This window comes from Balaenoptera ricei, chromosome 1 (genome assembly GCF_028023285.1).
Source record: "Balaenoptera ricei isolate mBalRic1 chromosome 1, mBalRic1.hap2, whole genome shotgun sequence".
In the NCBI taxonomy this organism is placed as follows: Eukaryota; Metazoa; Chordata; class Mammalia; order Artiodactyla; family Balaenopteridae; genus Balaenoptera; species Balaenoptera ricei.
The window spans coordinates 31,574,033-31,587,620 of NC_082639.1; the positions used below are offsets into that span (position 1 = coordinate 31,574,033).

Below are 13,588 nucleotides of genomic sequence, written 5' to 3' on the forward strand. Positions count from 1 at the left end.
AAAGACACACTGCACATACTAGGATGTTCACATAGCACTGTTGGTAATAATACAAAATCAGCACAACTTAAGTGTTCAATAGAGGAATGGTTAAATCAACTATAGTACATCTTTATCATTAACAATTCAGAGAATAAAGATCTCTAGGAACTAACAGAAAGATCCCTAAGTCATATTATAAAACAAGTTACAGAACAATACATGTAGTATGATCTCATTTATCTTGTTAAAAACCTTCATTTCATATGTACATTTAAATAGCTAAAACAGCGAGATTAACCCAAACCTTTCTTAGTTTAGGTAAATCTGAGAAGCAAATCATGCTTTGAGAAGTTATACCAAAGTCATCTTCAACTTGTTCTCTGAATTTATCCCTTGGTGGGTATAGAGCAGATTCAGTGCAGTTCAATGCAATGAGTGAGTCAGCCATCAACTGAAAGTCATTTCCCTTTCTGCTCATCCTGAGTCGAAAAAGGTCTAGGAGAATATACACCCAACTGTCGACAATGGTCATCACAAGGGAAAAGAGCAGGTTTGGGGTGGAAAGGTAAAAGAGTTTCTTTTAAGTTCTTTGTTTAACCAAGAACATAACTGTATTCTCATACTCAAATTTTAAAGAATTCTGAAACAAATCCCAGATCAGCTTTTCTCAAAATGCTAAAATACTACTTTTCTCACTATATCTAATTAAGCATGTATCCTCCTTTCAGAATACAGCAACATGTTTAGGTGGGTTTTAAATAAAACATGCTTATGATAAAAGAAGAAAAAATTGTATTTCCTGCATTCAGGTGACCTAAAACTACTATTTTGGAAAAAGAATGGCCAGCAATCTGGGTTCCATACAAGAAAAGGACACAGGCATCCCAGCTTTCAGATGACATTTTACCTTTTGTAAATACCCACTCATAGAAGAGCCACTAGCCACGTAAAGGATGAGAATCTTATCATAGATGAGACTCCAAAAAGAGTCCAGGTACATAGTGTGCACGAGAAAGATAGTTCCAGGTTCCTTGGGATCCTAGACACACTATTCAAATCTTTTTTGTTTTGTTTGGCTGAGTTGGGTCTTTGTTGCTGCACATGGGCTTTCTCTAGTTGCAGCGAGTGGGACTACTCATTGCAGTGGCTTCTCTTGTTGCAGAGCACGGGCTCTAGGCAAGCGGGCTTCAGTAATCGCAGCACGCGGGCTCAGTAGTTGTGGCGCAAGGGCTTGGTTGCCCACACTATTTGAATCTTAAACTAGCAATCCAGAGAATTCTTCTATAAGGTATTTCTACCATTCTTGGTACACCCTTAGAAATGTTTCTTCCCATACTCCCATGATATTTTTTAAAAATAAATTTATTAATTTGTTTATTTATTTATTTTGGCTGTGTTGGGTCTTTGTTGCTGTGCACGGGCTTTCTCTAGTTGCAGTGAGCGGGGGCTACTCTTCATTGCGGTGCGCGGGCTTCTCATTGCGGTGGCTTCTTTTGTTGTGGAGCACGGGCTCTAGGCGTGCGGGCTTCAATAGTTGTGGTGCGTGGACTCAGTAGTTGTGGCTCACAGGCTCTAGAGCATCAGGCTCAGTAGTTGTGGCGCACAGGCTTAGTTGCTCTGAGGCATGTGGGATCTTCCTGGACCAGGGCTCGAACCCATGTCCCCTGCATTGGCAGGCAGATTCTTAACCACTGCGCCGCCAGGGAAACCCCACCATGATACAATAAACTTTTGGTATTTGGGGAACACAGCACTGATAGACCAGGAGGCCGGAGAATATGGGCTGTCAAGTCATTACCAACCTTTAAATCCTGCCCCCTCTTAGACAAGTTACTTGATTTTTTTTAAGAGTTCCCATATCCTCCTCTCTAAGATACAGAGTAATAGCTGCCTTCCTGGGTTGTTAAAAAGATGAGCAATAATGCATATAAAGCACCCCAAACAGTGACTTATCGACTCGAACAGTGATGGAAAGTGATAATCAATAGTCTGACAGATGTGAAAAGTTTTTATTTTCAGCATAGAACATTATTTGTGGATTCTATCAAGCAATCTCTATAGTATACCCTCGTAGGAGAGCAAGTCTCTTTTAGAGGATACATACCCTCACGCAGCACACCTGGGAAAGAGCCAATCTTTAGTTCTCACTTCCCTTCCCTTTTCTTTCTTCCTCTTCCCCCTCATGCACTCAGAAGAGCCCCTTCCTTAAACCCTAACTCCTTTTGTAAGCAGTCTTTGAAACTGACGACTTCAAGGGTGTTTTGTCCTGTTTATAAAATTGTTAGCATTTGCTGGGACTTCTCTGTTTCTTCATAGAGAGTTCTCCAGTTTTTTCCCAGATGGCTCCTTTTATTAATTGGTTTGTGTTAGGGGCAAGTCAGTTCGCTGGGGATAGGAAAATGTTGAAAAACACAGCAAATAAGACGCAAGCTAAATAAGCTGCAATTGCTATCCAAAACCTTGGATCTTTCAGCAGTGCCTTATCAAAGCAGCTGAACACGGTATAACCAATGGACATTCCAGCAAATCCACCTGCAATGTGAGCTGCAAAAGACACCTTGAGAAAAAAGGGGGAAAAACGGGAATAAGTGAAGAAAATGTTAATTGCATATTTCAGCTGTTTAAAAAACAAATACCATCCCAGTCAAAGAGTCTTAAAAGTCTGAACGGCAAGGTGGTGAGACAAAAGAGACAAAAAAACTCCATGTGCACAGAGAGGAGATATTCCAAATCATGCAAAGCTAAAAAAAATATCAGTTCACTGACTCTGAGTACACAAGACAGAGCCATCATTTCTCTTTAATCTTGGTCATCATTGCGTTTAGGATGGTTCTATATAAGGCCAACCAAGAGAGTAAGAGTTGAGGTGCCATGAGGGATCTCTATAGGAGCATAATCTGATCGCACATAAATGGAATGTCTAAATTTAAAAATACACACAGATAGTCAAACGGAAACTACCAAATTCAAAGACCAATTTCAATAAAACTGGAAATCTTTGTCAGTTTTCTTTTTATTGTAAATTCATCTGGACCCAAATTATTGCTGCTTTCCAATCTGCATTTTATTCTCTGTGAAGTCCCTTCACTCCTGTTTTTTGAAATAGCTACCAGTATAGCAGGTGCAGAGAACTAGAGCCAGTTCTCAGGGCTATGAGAGAGAGAAGTGAAAAGGACAATCCAAAAGGCTGATTTCCTCAGGAATTTTCTTAACTTCCAAGTGTAAAACTGACTGCCCTAAATCTCAGAATTGTTGCCCCTATTTGGTGACCCTTTTTAGCTATTGATATGATAGGTAATATAAAAAATAATAAATTGAACTCACCGGGGACCCATTTGCAGGGACAAAGAACCTTCTGTAGAGAGCAAATCCCATGTCCGACACAACTAGAAGGGAAAACAGCCCAGTGAAGCCCCACAATCTCCAAAATAGTGTGCCAGTTTTTTTTTGGTTCCCCTCTAGCAATGGTAGCAACGTTTATTGAGACTTACTCTGTGCTAGGTACTGTTCTAAGAGTTTTACATGTACTAGCCTCCATCATTAATCCTCACAACAACCCCATGAAATAGGTACTATCATTATCCCATTTTATAGATGTATTGATCCAACAAGTATTTATTGATTATCTCCCATGTGCCAGGCACTATTCTAGATGGTGGAGATACTGCCGTGAACAGATCAGACTGCCTCATGGAACTGAAAGTCTAGTTGGGGAAGGCAAATGAATAAGTAAAAAAATACAGTATTGTCAAATGGTGCTTAGTGCTATGGAGAACACACAAAGAGAAGAAGGAGAATTGGGAATGCTGGGAGTAGGGTGTGATTTTTAACTGGAGAGTCAGGGAGGATCTCAAGGAGAATATGGCATTTGATAGAGATAAGGGAGCAAGCCATGCTGACCTTTGAAGTAAGAGTCCTCTAGGCAGAGGGCAGTGCAAAGTCCCTAAGGCAGGACTATCCGTACCTGGTGTGTTTGAGGAATACCAAAGCAGTTGATCTGGTTGCATAGGTGGTTTTCAAAGGATGGTTCCCTGCCCCACTGGGGATCCCAGCATCACCGGGAACTTACTAGAAATGAAAATTCTCAGGCCCACCCCAGACTTACTGAACCAGAAACTCTAAAGGTAGGGCTCAGCAGTCTGTGTTTTAACAAGACCTTCAGGTGATTCTGGACTAAAGTTAGGGATAAAGTAGTAGGTGATGAGATCAAACAGAAGCAGATGCAGATCATGTAGGGCCCTTATGGACCATTGTAAGGACTTTGACTTTTACGCTTTGAAGCTTTTGAGCACAGGAGTGACATGTCTGATTTATGTTTTTAAAAGATGATTCTGGCTGCTGTATAGGAAACATACTCTAAGGAAGCAAAGACAGGAGCAAGCAGACAAGCTAATTACTACTACTGCAGCAACCCAAGTGAGGAATGACGGTGGCGTTTTATACATAAACCAAAACACAGAGGTTAAGTACTTGCCCAAGGCCGCCCATCTCAGAGGCAGTAGTGGGATTTGAACCTTAAGCAGTCTGACTGTGGGAGGCTTCACTCTCACCCACCACACTAATCGCCTCTGATTACCATCAGGAGTACAGAAGATGGGCCAAAAAAGGAAATGAGTCCACATCTTCTAATGGAACAGTGAGAGCCAGAACTTAGACATTCCTCAAATAAGTCAGACCTCTGATGCTAAAAGAGCTTCCAGGTTTCTTGGCTTAGAAGAACTCTGCCCTACATGTGCACTTGGAAACATCTCCTGCAGCTGTCACATTCCACACCCATCCCCCAATTCCCTGTGCTCTACTTAGTGAATGTCCTAGGAGAGAGAAAGACCTAGTCCTTGCCTTTGGGAAAACAGCATCAGGACCATGTGTTCTGGCTAGTTTCCCTTTCAATACAGTATTGACACTGAAGTCACTGGATAGAAATTGAGGTCGAGGAGAAGTATTCAATGTTAATTTAATTGTAAATGACTATCACACAAAATGCTGGATAAATGTGGCTATATTGTTTTTTCGATCATTTGCAATTCCTGATCCAGTTTAGTAACGAGATAGGACTAGGAAAGTATAAGAAAACCACTGCTGGAAAACAGGGTTGACTTACTGGAGACAGTTACTTTGGTCTAGTCTTCCACAGTTGGAGACCTCCTTTCAAAAACTCTTTGTAACCCTTAGCCTGTCAATTTCTCCATTCAATTTCTCTCTTGTTTTGGCCCATTCTGACTTACATCTGCCTGGCCCTTTCTGCTTCCCAGGGGAGTTTACTTCTAAGCTGCTGCAGTCTCTAAACTGAGACCTGTCTTCCCACCTGAAAAGAAGCCCTCATTCCAATAAACCAAATCATTGTCTTCAATAAAATTTGACACTCATTTTAAGGGAGCTGCCTTTATATGGATTTTTTTGAAGGATGAAAATGTGAGATTTCCTGAACTTTTTCCGGGGAAGCTCAGTTGCTTTGTTAGAAAACAGATCCAACAAATAATGCTTAATGAAGGAAGGTCCTAGGGCCAATTGTCCTTCACAATTAGGAATAATATTTACCATTTAAAAAAAAAAAAACTATACATTTTCCCAAGGAAACATGTTTAAAATTAAAATGTACTTGTATTTCATTAATCCGGAGTTTGTTCTAACTTCTCTCATTTTCCGTAGTAGGTAAACCAGGCCAAAGAACTTTTAGAAATGGCCTGTGGGGAAGGTTGATGTTAGTGTGTCCTACCTATGTTTGTAGGATATAATAAAAGCACATCATTCAGTGATTGTATTACTTACCTCAAGAATGACAGAATGTTTAAAGCAACTATACCCCAATTAAAAAAAGAAAAGAAAGAATGACAGAATGTGACATAAACTGTATTTGGAGATAACCCTGTGCATGAGGAAAGGGCTTTTACTCCAACATTAAAGGGCATTAGAGTATTAAAACCTTTTCCTCATTGAGGGTTTGAGGCTTATTTTACAAAAGTCATTCATAATTACCTGAAAGAAACAGATTGACTGATGACCCAGGTAACTTGTGTGAGAATATTTTTCTGTCTAAGGACTTGTCCCTTGGTTCTGGTTGTGACTCAGACAGCTCTGCCTGCACGGCAACTCTCCTAACTAACTCCCAGGCATCTGTCCTCCCTTCTGTGCTGACTAGTTTCCCTCACTTTTTGGATTTCTTATGGGGAAAAACAGTATATATGGTATGGTATAAACTAGAAACAAGTCACTTCTTGTCTCTCAGGATGAAATATTGTTTTTACAGCTAAATTGTTCATAAACTTAATTTAGTCTCTTTTTTGAACTCTTGATACCAATTTGCAGAATCATTTTTTTCCTACTATGTGGACAGCCAAAAGCTTAGCCTGTATCAAGTGTCACTTCTGTCTTGGCCTTCAAGTCTGAGCCGACAGTCTGGCCCCGGGGTCAGCCTTCTCCCCGCACCCTCCATGCAGATACAGCTTCAGCAGGAGCAGATCCAGAAATACAAGTTACCAGCCCTGCCTTCACTCTTGTTTGCTTCTACTCTGTATGGCCTGCCACCCATCCAAAATCCTGACTTTCAGACCCGCCTAAAATTCCACCTCTTCTCCAGATGATTGAACGTACTTCCTAAGCTCTTTCAGCATGTAATTCTAGACTATCATTCTTGGAGATTTCCAAAGCCACATCAGTCATGCTCCTAGTTCCCTGACCCCTCTCTTCCTTCACCTCTGCTCTCATCCTCAATCCTCAGCCACCACTCCATGCTTATATCCTAGATCAGTTTTTTTTTTTATCTGAAATTGAGGAAGAAAATGGATTATATGAATGGTTTTCAAGCTTTCCCTTTCTGACAAAATCATACGCAGAATCTAACGTGTGAACAAGAAAAATCCAGTATATAAAACATAAATGACAGCAGAAAGTAACACAACATTTTAAATCAACTATACTCCAATAAAAAAAATTTTTAATAAAAAATTTTTAAAATCCAGGGGCTTCCCTGGCACCGCAGTGGTTAAGAATCTGCCTGCCAATGCAGGGAACACGGGTTCGAGCCCTGGTCCAGGAAGATCCCACATGCCACAGAGCAACTAAGCCCGTGCGCCACAACTACTGAAGCCCGCGCGCCTAGAGCCCGTGCTCCACAACAAGAGAAGCCACCACAATGAGAAGCCCGCGCACTGCAGCGAAGAGTAGCCCCCGCTCGCTGCACCTAGAGAAAAGCCTGCGTGCAGCAATGAAGACCCAACGCAGCCAAAGATAAATAAATAAATAAATATTTTTAAATATATATATATTTTTTTAAATCCATAAACGATGGTATTGTGGTTGAAGTGGACAGAGTGCCTCGAGCCCTGCTCTCTTGACTCCCTGCACTCCAGAAAGAAACAGAGGCACCTCTAAGAACCACCCACCAGGGTCTGTGAAAACTCCATTCACACCTTTCTGCTTAGGGCTGTGAAGCCGAACCATTCTTTCTGACTCTAGGCTGATGGTCATCCTACTTGTTAGTGTTTGGGAAATGTGAGAAGGCTTTCTGAAGGTTGAACCCATAAAATTGAAGGTGTGAAGTGTTCACAAAACACACTTACTTATAAGGACGATGATGAGTAGTCTGATAATTCCAAAGGCAGGAATCATTTCTCGAAAATTCTTGCAAAGAGATAAATAATAATATAAGCTATCTATTGGCAAATGAAACTTCAACTGTCCTCCCCCTTCATCTGCTTTATCATTTAAAAAAAAGTGTGAGTGTCAAATATTTGCAAAACAAAGCATCGGTGTAACAGCCCAGTTTTCAAATGTCTTTGGGAAGCACAGTGCTGGTGCACTTTGGAGTGAAAATGAAACATGATATTAAATTCCTTGATATAAAGTAGGCACAATTTTATTAGCAGGAAATAATCTAAATATAAGTAATAAAAAATCAACACTTAATATGTCGTAGATAGATAGTTAATGCATGCTGTCAAACTAAATCTGATGAAATATTTCCAAGTTTTTTGGTTAATATTCATTTGATACATCTTTACCCTCTTTCTAAGTAGGAGTTAGCAAAGACAACTAAAATTTAAGTATTACCTTTATTTTTTTAGATAATTTCAAAAAATTTTAAATGTCGGTCCAAAAACAACCCAGTTGGATTTTAGCTTTGAAAAATCTCACACCAGCTTGCAGTACCCTCGTGTGTTACTAGAGGACAGAGCAGACTGAGAAAGACACTCCCACTTCAGCCCGAGTTACCTCTCCCTTCCCTTTCAAGTTAACTCTCTTCCCAGAGAGTAGAGATGCTGAAATAGCTGTGTTTATTCTAAATCAATTATTTTCAAATTGTTGTGACCATGACCTACAGTAAGAAATAATTTACATAACACACATAAATCAAATAGTACTTATCCTTATTACACGTGATGTGTACTGAAATTTTTGTTTGTAAAGGGATTTTCACAATCCCTTCAGCTGCGTTCACAACCACTAATGGGTTGCAATCCAAAGTTTGAAAAACTTTTTTCTAAATGACTTCTATTTTTTGAGCAGTTTTTTAATTGATTCATGTTTCTTCCTCCTAGAGTATCTTTAAAGCACACCTATGTGATTAAAGGGTTAATTTAGTCAGGATTTTAGCCTGTTTTAAAAAGTGGTTGACATCTCACATACTATATCATGGGCGTGTAAAATGGTATGCAACTTTGGAGGCATTTATCAATGAAAATGTAAAGCCTTCACCCAGTAAATCCACTTCTAGGAATTTACCTGCAAAAAGAATCACACAAATGCAAAAAGATAGGTGTGAAAGAACATCCCTTACAGCATTATTTTGAAATGTGAAAAGCTGTAATCACCCGAGATTTCTTTTCAATTAAGGATTAAATGTCGGGATACAGCTATATAGAGCGTGATGTGGAGCACCTGAAAAGACTGAGCTGGATTTCTGTGTACTGCCATGAGTAGATAGGATACTTTATGTTAAGATGCAGAACAATATAAGGGTAGTTCCATTTTTGTAGCATTACTATTGGTAGAATTTTGAATACACATAGAAAATGTCTGAAAGGATGTATATGAAACTGTTAACAGATACTTAATTGGCAACTTTGACTTCCTATTTTTCAATTTTGAATTTTATTTAATATTCATTATTTTTGAGATCGGGGGAAAAAATAAAGATAAAATATGAAAGGAAAACTCTTGTGGCCAAATGGAAGATGTGTTCTTAGTAAATATTGATAAATGAAGATCCCCTGAACCAAATACCAGTAATTGTTTTAAAAAAAAAAAAAACATTTAAGGTCCATAGATTCCACTCCCAAAGTTCTTACCACTAGAACATTCATGAAATAGCCTCCCATCAGAGCATAGACTCCTCCTGAAGCACCCACAAGAGATTTGAGTGGGTCAAAGATGGAGCTGGCAAGAGAGCCTAAAGAAATAAAACACAAAGAATCAGATATGACTATAAAAATCATGAAGGATAAATCTTTCTAATCTAAGGTAAAAGTTGGGGAAGCTTGGACAATTATATTAACAAACAACAAATTCACTTTGTCCCTTCCATACTAGAAAAGTATAGCTATGTGGGCTAACTCCCTCAATTTTTATGAAACATTAAATGTTCAATATGAAGACAGTATAACGGTGACAAAAACACAGGCTCTGGAGCCAGAATAACCAACTGTGACTTGAGCAAGTTTCTTAATGTCTCTGTGCCTTAGTTTCCCTGTCTACAAAATGGGGGTACTAATAGAACTTACCTCAATGGGTTGTCAGGAGAAGTAAATGAGTTTATATGTGCATCATGCTTAGAACACTCTGTGACATGTATTTTATACTTGTTAGCCATTGTTTCAAAATATCCTACATGTTCAGCCAAAACTATCAAAATACCTGAGACATTCCAACATTTTATTATCTAAAGGCTAGCTTTCTCATGGAGTCAAGATGTGGTCTCAGAATCCTTCTTAACATACTATTCAGTCACATTCACCAGGCAAGATGAAACCTATTTGCTAACCCAATCTTATATTGCCTGAACCAAAACAAGACTTTAGAACGACCTTATGAAACTCTGAGGTGTTCTCTCTGTACTGCTTAGTTCTATTACTCATTCTCTTGCCTTCAAGGCCCTCCTTCATTCCTTAGAATACAATACAATACAATACCTACTTTATGCAAAAAAGACAAAGTGTCTGACCTTAGGAATCTTACAAATGGATGAGCAAACAGTTATCATAAAATGCAGAATATAACAACTACTATGATTTTTTTTAATGTAATAAATTTGCCATGGAAGCATTTAGGGAAGAATGACTTTCTCAGCAGAGAGGTGGAAGCCCTGCTACTCTGAGAGGAGGGAGACAGCATTTTGGTTAAACTCTGAAGACCCTTTAAGATTGGACAGGGAAAACAAGGGGGAAGAAGGTCAGGACTTGGGGATCTGGAATAGCAAAGACATAGAAACAAAGTTATATGGATGACTGAAGATCAGTGAGAAGTAGTCCATTAGGATTAAAGCAGTGGTTTTCAAATGTTAACCTACAAACTAGGGCTAGGGTGGTTGTGTCTTAATCATGAGAAATTTATTTTTAAAATACAGATGTCCACTTCTGGCCACAGTGAAGTAACAAGGATAAAATTTTTCCTCCTGCTTGAAACAGCTGAAAGCAGTGGACAAAATACACGAAACAATGGTCTTCAAGATACTGGACATCAGATAACAAAGGACAGTGAATCCTGAGAAACAAGAAATAAATAAGATGAGTTGACTAATTGCCCAGCTTACTGCCTTGAGAGAGACTGTAGGCTGCAGTACATGAAGGGGGAACATAGGCAGATCACAGTAAACTTTAAGTTGATGAGACAGAGTCTAGAGTCTAGGTCCATATAGATCCAGGCAGCTAGAGTTCAGACTGCTTCCAAGTAACTTAACTGAGTTACAGAACAAATCTAAGGAATGTTTATAGGAATATAATAATATCCACCATCCAAAGATAAAATGTCTAGCATCCAGACAAAAATTGTCAGACATGCAAAGAAGCAGGAAAATATGACACATAATGAAGAGAAAAAAATTCAATTAAAACCTAACAAAACTGGGAATTCCCTAGCGGTCCAGTGGTTAGAACTCCAGGCTCTCACTGCTGAGGGCCTGGGTTCAATCCCTGGTTGGGGAACTAAGATCCCACAAGCCATGTGGCACAGCCAGAAAACAAAAAACAAAAACAAACAGACAAAGAAACCTACCAAAACTAAAAAAAGAGTTACCATATATGATACAGCAATCCCATTCCTAGGCAAATATCCGGAGAAAACTACAACTTGAAAACATACCTGCACTGCAATGTTCACTGCAGCACTAGTTACAATAGCCAAGACATGGAAGCAACCTAAATGTCCATCAACAGATGAATGGATAAAGAAGATGAGGTTAAAAAAAAAAAAAAAAAAAAAAAGAAGTGGTATACATACACAGTGGAATAGTACTCAGCCATAAAAAAAGAATGAAAACAGTGCCATTTGCAGCAACATGGATGGACATAGAGATTATCACACTAAGTGAAGTAAGCCAGACAGAGAAAGACAAATATAATATGATATCACTTATATGTAGAATCTTTTTTTTTTTAACATCTTTATTGGAGTATAATTGCTTTACAATGGTGTGTTAGTTTCTGCTTTATATGGAATCTTTAAAAAATGATACAAATGAACTTATTTTCAATAGAGAAATAGACACACAGGCATAGAAAACAAATTTATGGTTATCAAAAGGGAAGGGGGGAGGGATAAATTAGGAGTTTGAGATTAACATATACACACTATTATATATAAAATAGATAACCAACAAGGACCTACTATATAGCACAGGGAAATATACTCAATATCTAGTAGTAACCTATAAGGGAAAAGAATCTGGAAAAAATAAAAATATATGTATATATGTATATATCTGAATCACTTTGCTGTACACCTGAAACTAACACGATATTGTAAATCAACTATACTTCAATTTAAAAAAAAAAAATTAAAACTACCAAAACTGACACAGGTGTAAGATTTAGCAAGTAAGGGCAATAAATAATTATTACAACTATATTCTATATGTTCAAAAGTTAAATAGCACTATATAAGAAATGAAACAGGCTCAAATCAAACTTCTAAAGATGAAAACTATAATGTCTAAAATGAAAACATAAACTTGTTCAGTTGATTGGCTGATTAGACATTTCAGAAGAAAAGATTAGTGAACATGAAGACATGGCAATAAAACTATCCAAAATAAAACACACAGAGAAGAATATTTTTTTAAATGCATACAGCATTAATGAGCTATAGGTCAATTTCAAGCAGTCTTCTGATATGTATAATAATAAATACATAATTGGAGTCCCCAGAAAAGAGGAATGAAAGCAGATACAGAAAAAAATACTTGAAGAAATTATGGCCAAAATTTTATGAAAACTATAAACCCACAGATCCAAGAACCTCAACAAATCCCAAACACAAGAGACGTGAAGAAAAGCACACCAATGCATAACAAAATCACATTCTCAAAACAGTTAAAAGTCTTAAAAGCATCCAGAACAAAAAGACATGCTTCATACTGAGAAACAAAGATAAGGATGACAACAGATTTCTCATTGGAAACAATGCAAATGAGAAAACAACACTAGAGCAACATTTTAAAGTACTGAAAGAAAAATACTGTCAAGATAGAATTCCAAACCTAATAAAATATATTACAAAAATGAAGGCAAAGTAAAGATTTTTTTTTCAGACATACAGAGGCTGGAAGAATTGATGACGAACAGACTCATGCTAAAAGAAATGTTAAAGGAAATCCTCAGGAAGACAAAAAAAGATATCAGATGGAAATATGGAGCTACACAAAGGAATGAAGAGCATTAGAAATGGTAAGGACGTGGGCAAATATACAAGATTTTGTTATTATTTAAATCTCTTTAGAAGTTCATTGTTTAACAGTTAAACTATTAGACTAACTACTAGGAATAATAAGTGAATTTATCAAGGTTGGAGGATACAAGATTAATATACAAAAAATCAACTGTATTTCTATGTAATAGCAATGAAAAATTAGAAGTAGAAATTTTAAAAATAGTACCATTTACAGTACATCAAAAATATGAAATATAGAAATAAATCTGACCCAAAAAATGTACAAGACCTAAACACTGAAAACTAAAAAAGATGTTGAAAGGAATTTTGAAAGACCTAAATAAATAGAAGTCCATACCTTGTTCATGGGTTGGAAGACTCCGATATTGTTAAAATGTCAATTCTCCCCAAGTTGATCTAAAGATTCATTGCAATCCAAATCAAAATCCCAGTAGACTTTTTTGTAGAAATTGACAAACTGATTCTAAAGTTCACATGGAAATGCAAAGGACCTAGAATAACCAAACCAACTTTGAAAAAGAGCAGAGTTGGAGCACTGGCACATCCCAATTTCAAGACTTAATAGAAAACTACAGTAATCAAGACAGTATGGTATTGGTGTAAAGATATACAAATATATGAGGGAAACACAACAGAAAGTCCAGAAATAAACTCACATATATATGGACAACTGATTTTGACAAGATGCAAAGGCAATTCAGTAAAGAAAGGATTGTCTTCTCAA

General features: G+C 37.7%; 1 protein-coding gene and 1 long non-coding RNA gene across 3 annotated transcripts in view; one reads left to right on the plus strand and one right to left on the minus strand.

Annotated features, from left to right (window-relative positions):
• LOC132363746 (uncharacterized) overlaps positions 1–13,588 on the plus strand; it is a 32,498-nt gene that overhangs the window by 16,578 nt on the left and 2,332 nt on the right. Inside the window, exon 3 of the long non-coding RNA XR_009502653.1 lies at positions 12,725–12,860. This is a non-coding gene — a long non-coding RNA (uncharacterized LOC132363746). The remainder of the gene's footprint in view (positions 1–12,724; positions 12,861–13,588) is intronic.
• The window catches only part of RHBDL2 (rhomboid like 2), a 97,996-nt gene continuing 86,413 nt past the window's right edge, over positions 2,006–13,588 (minus strand). For both annotated transcript variants that reach the window (XM_059919418.1, XM_059919424.1), the window contains exons 5-8: positions 9,270–9,370; positions 7,542–7,602; positions 3,307–3,368; positions 2,006–2,539 (exon numbers count right to left, since the gene is read on the minus strand). In XM_059919418.1, coding sequence (XP_059775401.1) covers positions 2,360–2,539; positions 3,307–3,368; positions 7,542–7,602; positions 9,270–9,370 — 404 coding nt within the window. In that variant the 3' untranslated portion in view covers positions 2,006–2,359. The remainder of the gene's footprint in view (positions 2,540–3,306; positions 3,369–7,541; positions 7,603–9,269; positions 9,371–13,588) is intronic.